Source organism: Coturnix japonica, chromosome 23 (assembly GCF_054131305.1).
Source record: "Coturnix japonica strain WE chromosome 23, WE-NBRP24, whole genome shotgun sequence".
NCBI lineage: Eukaryota > Metazoa > Chordata > Aves > Galliformes > Phasianidae > Coturnix > Coturnix japonica.
In genome coordinates, this window is record NC_140685.1 from 9472755 (window position 1) to 9487702 (window position 14948).

At 37.6% G+C, this 14948-nt stretch overlaps 1 protein-coding gene across 4 annotated transcripts in view; it reads left to right on the forward strand.

The window, feature by feature from the left end:
* The window catches only part of CA10 (carbonic anhydrase 10 (inactive)), a 120589-nt gene extending 109245 nt beyond the window's left edge, over positions 1 to 11344 (forward strand). For 3 of the 4 annotated variants that reach the window (XM_015880345.3, XM_032448264.2, XM_085522555.1), the window contains exons 6-10: positions 3058 to 3153; positions 3585 to 3657; positions 7788 to 7942; positions 9082 to 9256; positions 10078 to 11344. In XM_015880345.3, the coding sequence (XP_015735831.2) occupies positions 3058 to 3153; positions 3585 to 3657; positions 7788 to 7942; positions 9082 to 9256; positions 10078 to 10100 (522 nt within the window). In that variant the 3' untranslated portion in view covers positions 10101 to 11344. The remainder of the gene's footprint in view (positions 1 to 3057; positions 3154 to 3584; positions 3658 to 7787; positions 7943 to 9081; positions 9257 to 10077) is intronic. The other variant, XM_015880346.3, reaches the window with a different exon arrangement.
* The last annotated feature ends 3604 nt before the right edge of the window (positions 11345 to 14948 follow it).

Sequence of the window (14948 nt, forward strand, 5' to 3'; positions counted from 1 at the left end):
TGCTATGCCTTTCCATAAAGTACAAGGTACATTTAATTTAATTTAAACGTATCTAAAAATATTTTATCAACCACAGAAATTACACATCCTAGACGTAGAAAAAATCTATCAATCTGGCTGTTGGACCAGATGATCTTTAAGGTCCATTCTGACCAAAACCATTCTACAATCCTATGTCTCATTCACAACAGGAGGACCTCAGACCTCTGCACTGATAAAATTAATGCCACAAATAACTCTAAGGTGATATGCTCTTATTGCTTTTCCAAAATGGTTTTACAAGACCTGTAAGGGCAAATATATTTTAACGTAGGGTTATCAAATGTTATTAATGGGCTTTAACTCCCCAAAAGTATTTTACTCGCTGGATTCCTGACAAAAAGAAATTGCATTACTTTTGGTGTTTTTATTTAACTCTATAAAAACAGAACTGTATTTTTTTCCTTAATGAAATCTTGGCCACACTCGGCAAGGACTCTGAATCAAAACAAACATCGAAGTCGTTCCCTGAGCAATTCCATTTGCTTTCATTCCCTGCTGTGCTGGAAATGTGCTTTGTGCTCACTCTCAATCAGGTTTCTCAACAGTCTATCAGGTAGCCCAGAATAATGCAAATATTAGAGTTACAGATCAGCCATTCCCTACTGCTGTTCGCTTCCTGGTTTATATCTCTTGTCACTTACAAATCAGGATGTTTATGCGCTCAATTATAACACTTCCAGGTGAGGATAAAGGGTATTTCCATTACTCTCAACAGGACTTCAGGATAAAAGGAAGTGTGAAGTGCTGTGATATTCTGAATTCTCTTAGATTCATACTTCTCCATACCTCACTGCAGCAGAACATTTTGCAGCGAGCTGATATTTATAAAAGTGTTAAGCATGCACACTAGATCGGAAGATTTTTCTAAGTCAGAGTAATTCTTAAATATTGCCAAAAAGAACCTCCGGAATCATCCCCAGCACAGCAAACTGCCTCCTTTTGCTCAGCCATAGGGCCTTGAGCAAAAGCCACACAGAAAATATCCTGCTATTTCCACCTGTGCAAAGGATCATAAACCACCAAAAAGCATTGCAAGTGAAAACCAGCACTTCCCAAAGTAACAGCTCAAGTACTTTGAGCACTGGGCTGATCTTCAGCAAAGCACAGACACAGCACAGGTAGTCAGCATAACCAATCCATGTGCTGTGTCTGCTCCTGGGCCACTGCATGTTTTTGGGTGATGGAACAAGAGCACACTCTGGATTTTTATCAGCTAAAATGAGAGTAATTAATCTTAATTCTCTCCATCTCCCTGAAAAATAGAATTTCTATTGCTTGAGGAAAACAAAGAGCTGTAAGTTGTTCAGAGGCAAATTAATCTTAAAGGGGGAATCTTCAAAAAAAAAGGGAAAAAAAAGAAAAAAAATCAATATCTTATAACAAGATTCTTTATTGCATTGGAGCCTTGAAACTCAAACCAGAACCAAAGGGGACTTTAGCTCTGCAAGTTTACTCTTGTTATGCTTTGCTTTTAATACAATGCCCTCATTTGAAAAAGTGAGATGTTCAGATATGAGCAGTTTTAGTTGTGTGGTTTCATCTCCCTGGAAAAAAACTTGTACTATTTAATGCAGACCGGAGGATTAAAGGTATTTCAGGCAGCTTTAAGGAAGTTATCCCAAAAAGAAGAACTTTTATAGGGAAATACATCTTTTATCCTGTATGTAGTATTCTATATCTTAGATATCTTTATTCATTTGTACCTTTCTAAATCAGTCCGTTCCATGTGAGAAAGACAGAAATTATGTCTCTTGGTTTTACAAAGAAAAAAAAAATCTAAAAAAACAGAAAACCATTGAATTTAACCATGGTGCCATGGAAACAGCTTTAAAATTGATTTGGCTGCAGGAAAGAAAGATACATCTCTAACATAAAGCAAGTGACAGCTTTCAGAAGAAGAAAGAAAATCTGTCTTCATTCAGCACCGAGTGCTCTGAGAAACAATAATGCTTAGTGAGGTGAGAGGGTCTTCTCAAAATACAGGGAAACAAGACTTCTCAGAAACACTCCGTTCACAACCAGTCTGAGGTGTGATAAGGAGAGGTGGTGTGGGGCAGACATGTACAGACCTGCAGGAACAGAAAACTTGAAATGAAAACCACAGTGCAATATACTGGGAGAGATCATTTATAGATCAGCACAGGAAATAACTATTCCACCTCCTAAGCTGCTCAATGTGTTAACTCATTCCCACAAACACTTACACCTGCCTGCAGTCTGCATGCCAGTTTTGCACAGACAGAACTGTCTCACTGCTATCACAGGTCCACCAGAGCCAGGACACCATCACAAGCTCATTGCAACGTAAAAGTCACTAATAATTGCAGTACTAACTGTAAAACTACTCAGTGGTCCCAGAAAAATTTAAATATCATTATTCTGGGTAACAAATATTCATTTACATGCAGATAGAGAGAGATGAACTCTACCTTTGTAACTTAAAACTCACATTCTAATGAGCAGAAGCGAAGCTGTAGGTGCTGAGTAGATCCTGCTTAGCAGTAACACAGTAAGCACTTCACTGTGGGAGCTTTTGTAACTGAATTTGTTAAAATTGAAGCCAATGGATATCAGTATTTTGAATCCTGCAAGTCCTGCTTTAAACACTTCCAATCCTGCGTCCCATATGTTTCTACAAATATTTCAGCCCCTGACTCCCTGTGCTTGGCTCGAGGCTGAAAAGCACAGATTACTTGCTGCCCCTGGCAAGTGCTTTTTCACTGGGAAAATGATGTCACCCCCTGCAGTGCAATTCATAACTTGATGAGGGTAAATTCACTTACTGGCAATTTAGAAGAAAACATGTTGGTGCTCTACCAGCTGAAGCCAGATGGTAGCTGAAATTATTAAAATCGTGCACACCACAAATCTCTGAAAATTTGCACTGTTAAAAAATTATCCTAAACATAGATGGGCTCCTAATATGAACCAGTCAGCGTATAGAGAGTATTTGCAAACAGTGCATGGTGCAATTGCTACTGTTCAACTGTAACCTTTCCTTTCTCTGCTTTCTAGGTTCAACTGATCCACTACAACCATGAATTGTACACAAACATCACAGAAGCTGCAAAGAGTCCTAATGGGTTGGTAGTAGTCTCCATATTTATGAAAGTAAGTATTCAGTGTTACCAGCACCTAATGTATAGGTGATGGACTTGAGTTCCATGATCTGTAAATGCTGGATTCCTCATTATGGCATTGCAATGCCTCGAGGCTCTGATCTGGAATTCTAGGAACTGAACATATAATTCCTGCTCTGAAGCAGTTAAAATGTAATGAAAGAAAAAAAAAAAAAAAAGGATAAAGAAAGAAAATTAATGATCTCATAAACACCACTCATAAAAGTTTAGTGGCTATGACAAAAGTTATTGATTCCTTAGATTTGGTATTCTTGTATGAAACATGAGAGGAATGGTTCAATTAGAAATGAACATCTCCCAGTAGGTCGCAGCCCTGGGATGGAGGGAACGGGCACAACGGAGGAGCAGCCCCGGGAAGGACTTGTCTGAAAGTTTTGACACTTTACATTTTCTCTTCTTTAGGTATCTGAATCATCAAATCCATTTCTAAATCGTATGCTTAACAGAGACACTATAACAAGAATAACGTATAAAAGTAAGTTGCTTTTCATTTATGATAGCCATATGCTTTTAGTATCAAATACCATACTTACAAAGCTTGCATTGCCAGCAAATCTGCACAATAAACTTGAGAACTTAAAGGCATCTAATAAGGTCACTAGTTCATAAAATTATTTTTGAACTTCAAAGCCTATGTTATGTTTGAACAAACAGTAAATTGGTGAAAATATATTTAGTAAAATATACGTAATATATTTGCACAGAACATGCAGGTAAAACTGCTTATTGTTAGCAGCAAAAGTACACTATATAGCAGTCTGAATTACTCCAAATTACAACAAGATGCTGCATCGCTGCCTGTTTTAACATGCAGCTGTGGATTCAGGATTCATTAGTGCTTTCTTTTTGCACAGAAGTATGTCATTTCTATTTAACTACTACTGCATGCAATGGGTATATAAAGAGATCATCAACATAGCATGTATATTTGTTGTATTCACATTTGGAAAGCCTTTAACTGATAATGCTCAATATTTCCATGTTAGCATATTAATTAAGTGGAAAACTGGAGCTTAAGCATCAGTCAAAATCAGGGTACTTCACAGAAAGCCATGAAAAATACATAGACTTCAATGGAATGAATTAAACCTCTACACTGAAAACATTATTCCCTTTGTCAAATAATCACTTGAATTCCAAGCAGCCATAAAGTTAGTACACTAACTGATATCAGATTATGATCTTATTATGAAAATATCATAGACCAGCACCTATGAAGGAAGAGATACAGTTGTTTGTAAGTGCCACAAGTCAGGCCATGGGGACTGAGTGTGGGTTCTCTAAGTGAGTCACTGCTGCTCCCAACTGCATCTGATCAGCTCCTGCAGGCTGATAAACAGAAACTCCAGTGCTGAATTTAATAACTGCAGAGCTTGACATTCTTTACCCTGTATTCTATTTAGACCTGTACCATCCCTTTCTGAGTTACCATGATACAAACTCAGAAATTGAATAAGGCTACTTTAATTCTGTTAATGTATTCTCAATTTAGTACTACTTCCTTAAAAATTTCTACTGTGAAAGCAGACCTCACACACCTGTTACAAATCTAAGGACGAAAGAGCACTCCCATTATTTACTAAGAAAATTATCAGAGGCCTATATGTAAATGAATTTGAAACCTAAATAAATGTAATTTGTATAGAGAAGAGTTCATGAGTTCAGAAATCACCCCAAGGCACACACAGAACAAGACAAACAGTGTGGGCTGTGGAGAGGGATGATGCTGAGAATCTAATAAAGGCTGCACTGGTCTACCAAATAAGTTTATTACTGGCAAGAGATCACACTGTTTTCAACCATTTTGATCACATACTTCAATAAATATCATCAAAAGAGACAACACATCTAAGTGCAGCCTAGTATTAACACAATCCCCACATCCAGATCTGTTTCAGCTCCAGGACAGATGACTATTACTATTATTTTTTTAAAAATCAAGATGAGGGGAGAGGGAAAGAACAGAGCTGTTCATGGGAAAAATGATAATCAAATGCTTACTCTGAGGTCTCCTCAAGGCATTCCCATTGAGCTGACTTCCATGGGAGTATAACCCACGTACAGCCATGAATATTGCTTTTTCTTGGCCATACTCTTATTTCATTCACACCCATTTTCCTGAAGTGATATTTTCTCCTCCAATTTCTCTTTAACTACTACTGATGGATTTTGACATGTAGTATAATGCACCAACTCTCCTTAAATATACTCCAAGTGAACACAGAAGCAATGAATCAAATTGGAAGCAATTCCACTGCTAGGTGCTCATGGGGAAGATGGGTACTACTTCTTTTGCAAGTCCTCAGTATGTAAACAAGGTAACCCTTCAGAAGGGCTACCAGCAGCACATCTCCCGACCTTCAGAGCATCAGCACACACTGGACTTGCCTGAATGAGTGAGAATTCCATGCCCCACATTGTGCCCATACTGCTAGAAGCCACAATACAGTACATCTGTGCACTTTTCTGAACACAAATTAGTGTGGCATGCACAAAAAAATACATATCATCAATATCCCTCCTCTGCATTAAGCTTCAGTTAGCTTTCCACCTCCTAGCAAATAATTCAGGGCAAACTCATTCTTGTTAAAACCATTTTAGTCCAACTGAAGTCAGCGTGGATGTGATGAAGCAGATTTGGTCCTTTGAGCTTGAAACCATCAATTTGGATGGACTTCGTGCCACTCACAGCTAACATATACCACCCTTTGTGGTTCATAAATAATGAATAGGATGTGCATTTGGGAATGGGAAAGAAGTGTGATGACTCATGGAAAGCAGGCACTGGCTTGAAAAAATGAATTCACTCTCTTCTCATGTAATTCTAGCAAAATTACTGCTGCACTGCAGATAATGTTTATAATGAACGGGACACAGGTGCATTCAGTCACCTCTAGCTGTTAAAATTCAACAGCATTTTGGCTCCATAATACCACAGCAATGATTTTGCACTTTCAAGTGGAAAACTGGGGGGCTAGAAACAGACTGTAGATGCCAGGCCATGAGTGTGATAGCTAAGCATTTCTACAAAGATAACAGTCACCTCTAAGACACTGAGAAGTACTTTCTCCTCCTAGGCTCCAGCTACTTTCAATAGCAGTTAGCCTGGCAAGACAAGAAGGTGGCTGAGAGCTGTCTTGCTAACAATCTCAAAGGGACACACCAAGATTTTCATTCCTCAAATAACAAATACATTTTAAATACAAAACTTCTATAAGGTACTGGCCAAAAAGGTGCAAATATAACACCCTCGTCTTGGCCCTTTAACTGATGCTATAGTCACTTATACCCTGGAAGCAGCACGGTGAGTGCACTATGTCAAAATGAAAATAAATCACATTTGCTTTGCCTGAATACTTCGATCTTTCTGTTGCCAATACAGTAGTTCTCTTTTTTCCCTGTTAGATAATATGAGACAAACATTTTGATCATCTAAGCTTTGTCCTTCAGCCATTTGTTAAATTCTACTTAAATTTTATAAAAACAGTTTACATTTATAACATGTGAAAAACACCAGAGAATCAAGCAAGAATGCCTGAACTATTGGTATTGACTGAAAATCAGTCTGAACAGGAACCTTCTACTTTACTTTTACATCCTTGCATTCAATTAAAATCAATGCCAGTTCCTATGTGTACTGAAAAGGGAACTGCCTAAATACTCAGCTTTCCTTGCCCACATTTTAGTGCTCCCTCTACAAATGAAACATAGTGAACACCACAGACAAGTGAAGACATGCAGAGATTTCACAGCATTGCTGCTTGCAACCAACACAGCTTTCTCTGAGCACAAACATAGCAAAAGTTAAATGCCAACTCTGAGTATTCCTATTAAGGAACTCCTATTGCCTAAGATCCAGCTTTGACAGTACTGCAAAAATATTAGAGGCCCAGCCTTACAAAAGGGAAATGTACAGACAATAGAACAGGCTGAGGAACTTTGATGACATGAGATCTATCCCTACCTCATTTTATTTTGGTAGATGTTCACAGACTGAATTCTATTACACAGGGATACTTCATTTATTCCCAGAGAGGCTTATGATATCAAAGCAAGGTCCCCAGTAAGCTGCTTTCCAGCACACTTTTCCACCCTGGTGTTAGCATTCTGAGTGAGCTAGCAGCACATCTGCCCCTGCTGTGCACTTGAAAGGCCATCAGACTTCAGCGAGAAGGTTTATTATCATGCATTAACCTCAACTTCAACTTCCTCCCCTGGCAGAAGGGCAATTAAGTTTTAACACTCATTGTTCAACACAAGACCTTGGGAAGGCCAAAATTGTTAATCTTTCCAAAATATGGTAAGTCTTCTCCCAGTGACTGCTGCACCTAAATCAATGACCTCAAGAAGGTTTTAACCGCTTCTTAAATGAGGTGCAGGGTTTCACAGTGAATACTTGATCTGACTTGCCAGGGAGGGTGTGCACCATCACCAGGAGAAGAAGCCAAACCAAGACTAGTTCTTAACTGCATTGGCACAGTCATTACACTTCCCGTATCAGTAAACTAGAGATGACTTTTTGAAGTAAGTAATGCAAACCCTTTTTTTTTTTCCCTCAGAAACACTGCTTTATCTTTATCTTTTTTTCTTCTCTTAATTCTCCAGATGATGCATACTTACTACAGGGGCTTAACATTGAGGAGCTTTACCCAGAGACCTCTAGTTTCATTACATATGATGGGTCAATGACAATTCCACCCTGCTACGAAACAGCAAGCTGGATAATAATGAACAAACCCGTCTACATAACAAGAATGCAGGTAAAAGTAATAATAATAATAATAAATAAATATACTTTATCTAGTTTAGGAACAAGAGTAGAATATTTTAAACATATTGCTAGTTTTATGTACAAAATTAGATTCAATCGTTTGCTGCATGGATCTCTGCTTGCAATTTCTACAGCTTACAAAAGCAATGAAGAGCATTTTTTCAAAATAAAAATCCTAAATATTTAGAACTACCAAAATAATTTCACATACACACACTTTGAGGTGGATTCTACTCGCCGTGACAGTTTGAACCAAATGATCTCCAAAGGTCTCTCCTGGTAAGATACTTTATGATTTTGTGAATAAATGCACGGGGACTCTAAAACATATACAGTAATGTTGTACAAAAATAACGGAAGTTATGAAGTTTAACCTTTCCTTCAGTTGCCTACTCAAAGTTTGGAAGATTTTTGTTAACTTGAATTAATTAATATGCGTCTGCCATTTGCATCCTACCACTGCTGGACAAACTGGAATAAATGGGAAATCCTGGACCATCCACTAATACTCACTCAAATGTTCTGTTAAACCTTCTCAAAAAATGGCCAGAGTCCAGTAGAACAATAGAGAGATTCCACAGTTGATCAGAATACACCTGTCTATGAGCAGAAGTTTTAATTTTTAACATTAATTTCATTATTTTTGTAGCATCACTGTTAATTACCCTTTCCATCCAGATTAGCCACACCTGGTTCTCAAGCAGCATCATCCAAAACCATCTTCTCAAGTGAAGACACACTAATAGCTGCAGAACTTGTAGGAAATTATCTTGTCATTCATCAAGTTGATTTTCTCTACACCAGCTGCTGCCATCCAGCATTCTTGGATAGCAGAGTGTGGATTGCATTCACTATTCTACTCCATTTCTTCTCACCCAGGGACACCTCATAAACCATTTTCATTTAACCCACACAGAATTAACTACTTTTGTTTAAAATGGGGCTTAGAAACAGAGGACTGCAGAAGAAATAGTTTGATCTCAAGTTGACTCTTCCAACCCACCTCTCACTTACAAATCACAGAAACTGTTTAACTTTGATTTTCTAAATAGCATATTTAATAGTGTTTTATGACATTTAATTACAGGAAGACCAGTACTAAAATTCCTTGTTTTATATTTTGTATAGATGCATTCCTTACGACTGCTAAGCCAGAATCAGCCATCACAGATTTTTCTGAGCATGAGCGACAATTTCAGACCAGTCCAGCCTCTCAACAATCGATGTATCCGAACTAATATCAACTTTAGTTTACAGGGAAAAGATTGTCCAAACAATAGAGCACAGAAACTACAGTATAGAGGTACGTTCTACCTCCAGAATAATCCTTTCTTTACTTACACTGAGCTCTTTTCTTTGGGAAACTCAAGCACGTAACAAAGTATACAAATAAACACAAATGAAACTCCAGATCTGGAGGAATAGTGGTGTGAGTCAAACACTGCATATTTGACATAGAAGAGGAAACTTGCCCAGAAACATCCATAAAAAGCCATGACAAAAGTTATTCTGGGACATCTGATATTTTTCATAAGCAGATGGGACAGGCCTTCAGCTTTCTAGCCTCATTTTAAAGTCTTAAAAAGTGTATTTTATTCTGCTGGAAAGAAACAGAGGGATGAGCTAGTCCTGATGAGAGCTGATCTCAAACAAAAGGATAAATTTCACTTTGGAGGTGTACTACCATAACGAATATCCAATGGACACCAAACAAATGAACCAGCTCTCAGTCCTACACTGGTAACATCTTACAGTGCCGCAGCTGGGGCTCCCTTCTGAGCTGGAGTGCATCTTACACGTCTTTTAGTCCATGCACATACAGTTATATTACTTACAATAACAGCGTAAAACTTCCATCTTGACTATAATATTATGGTTAAGCTGAAGAGTGGATAAGAACATACTTATTCAACAGCAAGGTCAATGACTGAGCTGCAATACTGCTTTAAATAGTAAAGAAAAGCCATCATTGTACAGATGCAACACTTTCCCAGGAAAAGAAGCAAACTGAGCCTCCTGGCTTTTCCAGGATGTTTGAGGTGCTGAAATGATTTAAATTCATCCAGTTTCATTTCTGGGGTTTATTAAAGCATAATTATTTTTTCTTGTTTGTTTCTCTTTCAGTAAATGAATGGCTCCTCAAGTAAGACAGAGCAGGCAGAATCCATAACCTCAGTGGAATGCTACTACTGTGATTGACATAATCTAGAATGCACCCAAACTCACTCTCTCTTTGGGTTCGTGACAGCATGTGCAAGCATGCTGTAGGAATTAAGCTGCCATGTTGGAAACTCAACTTAAAATTCATTCATATGGTCGGTGGTAATAAAAAATAAAAATAAAAAGACAGTATTACAGTAAACGTGATTACAATTTTGATACAGTTTTCCTGAACTAATTTAGAGTCACACACACACACAAAAATAAAAATAAAAAAATTAAAAAAAAAAAAAAGAAAGAAAGAAAAAAAAGACTTTTCAGCCTTTGTACATACGAAATTCTTCCTCTTTTCCCCTCTTTCCCTCAAAATAAAAGAAAAAAGAGAAAAAAGGTGGCTTGGTGCAGCATCAAAGTGGAGTTGTGTTCTGTGTGCCAAGTAATCCTTGGAAAGCTCTCATTATTTCACTATCATTAATGGATACTGACAAGACAGAACGAGAAGACTGTAGAGCAAACTTATTTCTAGATTATGATCCTTCTGTTCATTTAATTAAAAAAAGGGACAGACTGAGAGATAAGTATTGTAAATATATCACTGCAGAATACAAAGGAAATTTAAATATTTCCCTCTGTCACATATCTGTTGTAGGATTTGCCAAAATCTGAACTGATCCATTTTCTGTTTCTTGTTTTACAACAGGTCATACGTTGTGTTGGTTACTAATAACAACTCAATAAATGTGTTTAACAAATTAATTTAGTAAACTTGCTTTGGTTTATTTTTTTTCCTTTCTGAAATAACAAGCCTATAAGTATTTGTGGCTGCACTGTTTGTGTTTTTGTTGACTTTCTCTTCTTTTTTTTTTTTCTTTTTTTTTTAATTTTATTTATTTGTTTGCAGCCAATTTAAGTCAGTTAATGGCAATTGTGAATGCAGTTAAATCCAGTATAACTTTAACTCAGCTTTACGGTCAATCATTAACAGAAGCCGGGCTCAGAAAGAGATTGCAGTTAAAACATCTCAGTTTCAAACTGTCATTTCCCCCTTTCAATTCATTACGGTGACAAACAAATTCAACCCAGTAAATTGGTGGTGGAAGCACACATATTTTCTTTGCAGATAAAGCAGGAGCTGACCAAGTTAGAGGGAATGCCTTTTTTCTTGTTTATAATGGTCATTCACTGTGTTTGGTTACTGTCAAGAACTAAATAAATGTGTTTAACAAGTTGACACGCTGCATGTTTAGCCTTCTTGCACACTGAGAAGTTTTGAATTGTTTCTTTCTCTGGAGGGTGAGCAGACTTCACATCACCCAGCTCCTAATGCATACTTTGTCATGCATGACAAGATGTAGAAGTTAGCAGAAAAGATTATGAAGCTAGAAAGGACCAAACAAGAACAATGAATTATTCATACCAAGTTGAAAAATACACACTACATGAAGTCTGAGGAGATGAAACATGGTAAAGAACATAGAGACCCAACTACCTTTAGTATGACATAGTATCAGGAACGTGAGAACATGCAAGAGTTGGTAATCTGAGGATTCTCAAAGTAAGCACATAGCATGGGGAAATCTGTAAGGAATCTGAAGCTGCCAACAATTTAACTATTCAGTGAAAGATGTAGAGGAATCACCAGGTTGGACATGACACACTGAGATCATACTTGCAGAAAGGTTTTAGGCTTATGACCCTGTGAAGTAAGGACCCCCCTTATGGTCCTTACTTCAGTTTGAACATTTCAAATTAATTACATATACTAGCTTAACATTGTGTAATTATCTGAAAAATCCACTGGACCATCACAGAAATGGCACACAGCGACACTGTTAGCTCTGTTGAATTCTGCAGCTGAAATAAAATTACTATCTTCAATTTACCTAGCTAATAAAGAAGAAGAGTACCACAAGTCTTGTACATCTAATATATTTTAAATGCCACAGTCATCTTCAAATTGACTTTTAAACTTGTGGTATTGGGATTGTTTCCATGACTCTTTTGACTGGTTGTGGGTTTTGTTGTTTGGTTGCTTTTGTAGATTTTACTGCTGTTGTTTTATTTTATTAAGCTTCTCCCAAGATTGTTAAGGTTGCACAGAGAAGTCACAGAGAGCACAGAAGTCCATAGTGGCTCAAATTATATTTCTGGACAAATACCTGACAATTGTTGACCCAACTATGTCAGTGACAGAAGGCAGGGAAGATAAGCAAAGCCACCATTATAAAACTTTTAGTAATAAAACCTATATACTATTTTAGTGAAAGCTGGTTGAAGGGATTTAAGAAGAGAGAGAGATATGATAGAAGAGACTAGTCCTAAGGAAGGAGTCATGCTGTGCTTTGGATTAGGCAAGGCTGCAGTATAGAAACCCTGCAAACAGAGAAACACGGTGATCATGCTGGGACACTGCAAATACATTTGTCAACACTTCCAAGTCCATTTTGTGAATTAATGAACTCCAGCTTGCCGTGATTTGTCTGGGTGTTCGTTTTATTGCAGTAGAAATAGACCAAACCAAAGTTTAGAATTAAATCTGAGGTGTGTGCACGTATCTAATATCTAAGTAGCACTTGTATCTAAACATACAGTTTCCAGTTTTCCAAATCAGACACTTGCCTCCGTGTGAGGACTATAAGCATCCAAAGAAACCCACACAAAGCTTATTACTAAGCCTTTAATCAAGAAAGTGAAGAATCTGTATCAAACAACTGGCACAGAAACGATCTTCTGTTATCCAGAGTCTGTGCAGCACAGCAACAGATGCAAATCTCTGACTTAATCAAGTGTTTTCTATCCACGTTGCCCATGAAAAGTCAGGAATTGGAGAGCAAATTGTCTGCTTTTATTCCACAGTAAACACTGATAATACAGCAAAAAGGCAGATATTTTGCATGTTCTCTACTACAGCTCGCAGCTTAAAGTACTGGACACTGTCCAATAAAATCCCAGATGTTTTTTCCTAAACAGTGTATTTTTTTCAGGGAGATCAGCCATAACTTTGCCATGGTTTTATATATATATATATTTTTTTTAATTAGACTTTAATGCCTAGATATGATGGCTGACAAAGCATGGAGACTTTTCTGTAAGAAATGTTGATTTACTAGTAAATGGTTCACCACAGTTCTCAGTGGTGTACTGCAAAATTATTCAAGGGGTCTGTTTACATGGTAAAGAGCAGGAACCATCTATAATGTAAAACTTGATGCAGGCAAATATTCTCTGTTTCCTACAGTGTCAGGCTTTTTCTCCAGTAACTAAAAATGTATCTAGGTTAGCCAACATAGTAAACCAGGAAAACAGATCTTGTATGTAGGGGGAATTAACCCTTAGCTTTTAAATAGAACAAAAAGTTCTTAGAAGAACTATAGGGAGGGGAGGAGGAATGACAGTCTGAATTGAGGCAGATACTCCATCCTCAAGGGAAGGGAGAGCTAGAGTCAAAAGTACATCTGAGCCAAAGATACTGCTGCAAGATGCCACAGTCAACCCAGATTAAGGATATGAACTTCAGACTTGTGTAACTATTTCCAGCACAGACATCTGGAAAGATCTCATTTTTTGAGACTCTTATGTGCATGCAGGGCATATGTTCAGACATCATACACACATCATGTATATACTTGATCAAGGAAAAGCAATGCTGAGTCACATCCACAATCCCCCTTCTGATTCCTCTGCTCCTCCCTGGATGTGCCCCCATAGTGCTCTAGCAGGTGATTTTGAGAACCTCTGTCGAGCACTCTGCAAAGATACCAGAGGCTGCCAGAAATATCTCATGCTGTGTTTACCTTGTAAGAGGTGCGATTGCAAAGTGTACATGGTAAAAAGGGAAAACATGCCAACGTGATGGGGAAAAGCATTAATTATTCAAATGTGACAAATTATGTTGAAGGAATGTTCAGACAACACAGCATCACAAATACAATGGCAAAAATACAGAATATTGGAGAATCACAGTGCAGAAAAAAGGTCCTTTCCATCCATCCTGAATTTCTTCCTGTAGAATACAATAGAGCAGCAAGCTGATTTCAGCTTTCTACCTTCTTTCAGGCATAATTTAAAAATAGGCAGCAATATGAATAATAGTGACATTCTGAGACATTCACAACAAACTTTTGCCACACTGAAGGTCTCATTCATTAAACACTTATATCCACACCTTGTATAAGCTGCAGAGAAAAACTGCCAGAAATGGAACTCCACTGACAAACATTTCACCCAAATGCTGTCCTCATTCCTCCAACACAGATGGTCAAGCTGAAATTCTTGTATTAAAATCAAGTAATTGAAATTCTCTCATATTGTAAAGCAGCAGAAAGAGGAACCACTCTATGTGGCCACTCATTGAAGTACGTAAACTAACTAAACTAAGCAGCCTCATTTTAGATCTAGCTGAATGTTACAGGCCAACAGGAGGTGGTGACCTTATAACCCAGACTAGGAGCAGCTCACACTGACCAGGTTTTCCTCAGTACAGCTGCTCACTTTGTATCATTTCTCAGTATCAGTCTTGATCTGTTCATTCAAAAATGTACAAGGAAAAGAAAAAAAAAAAAAAAGAAAAAAAAGAAAAAAAAAGAGCACTTCTAGGGCTGTTATTTAGGTCCTACACCAGATTACTTCAGGACTCAAAGATAACTCTTCCCCTGTATTTTACAGTGCATTTGAAGGCACTAAATTCACAGAAGGATTACTTGTAAACATTTTCTGGATGAAGCTTTTCTTCTGCAGACTGTATCCTCAGTCAGTTGGAACTGGAATTCCAGCACTATATCGTGTACGTGAAATATTTTATTTTGATGCATTTTATGTCAAATGCATAGTGCCTC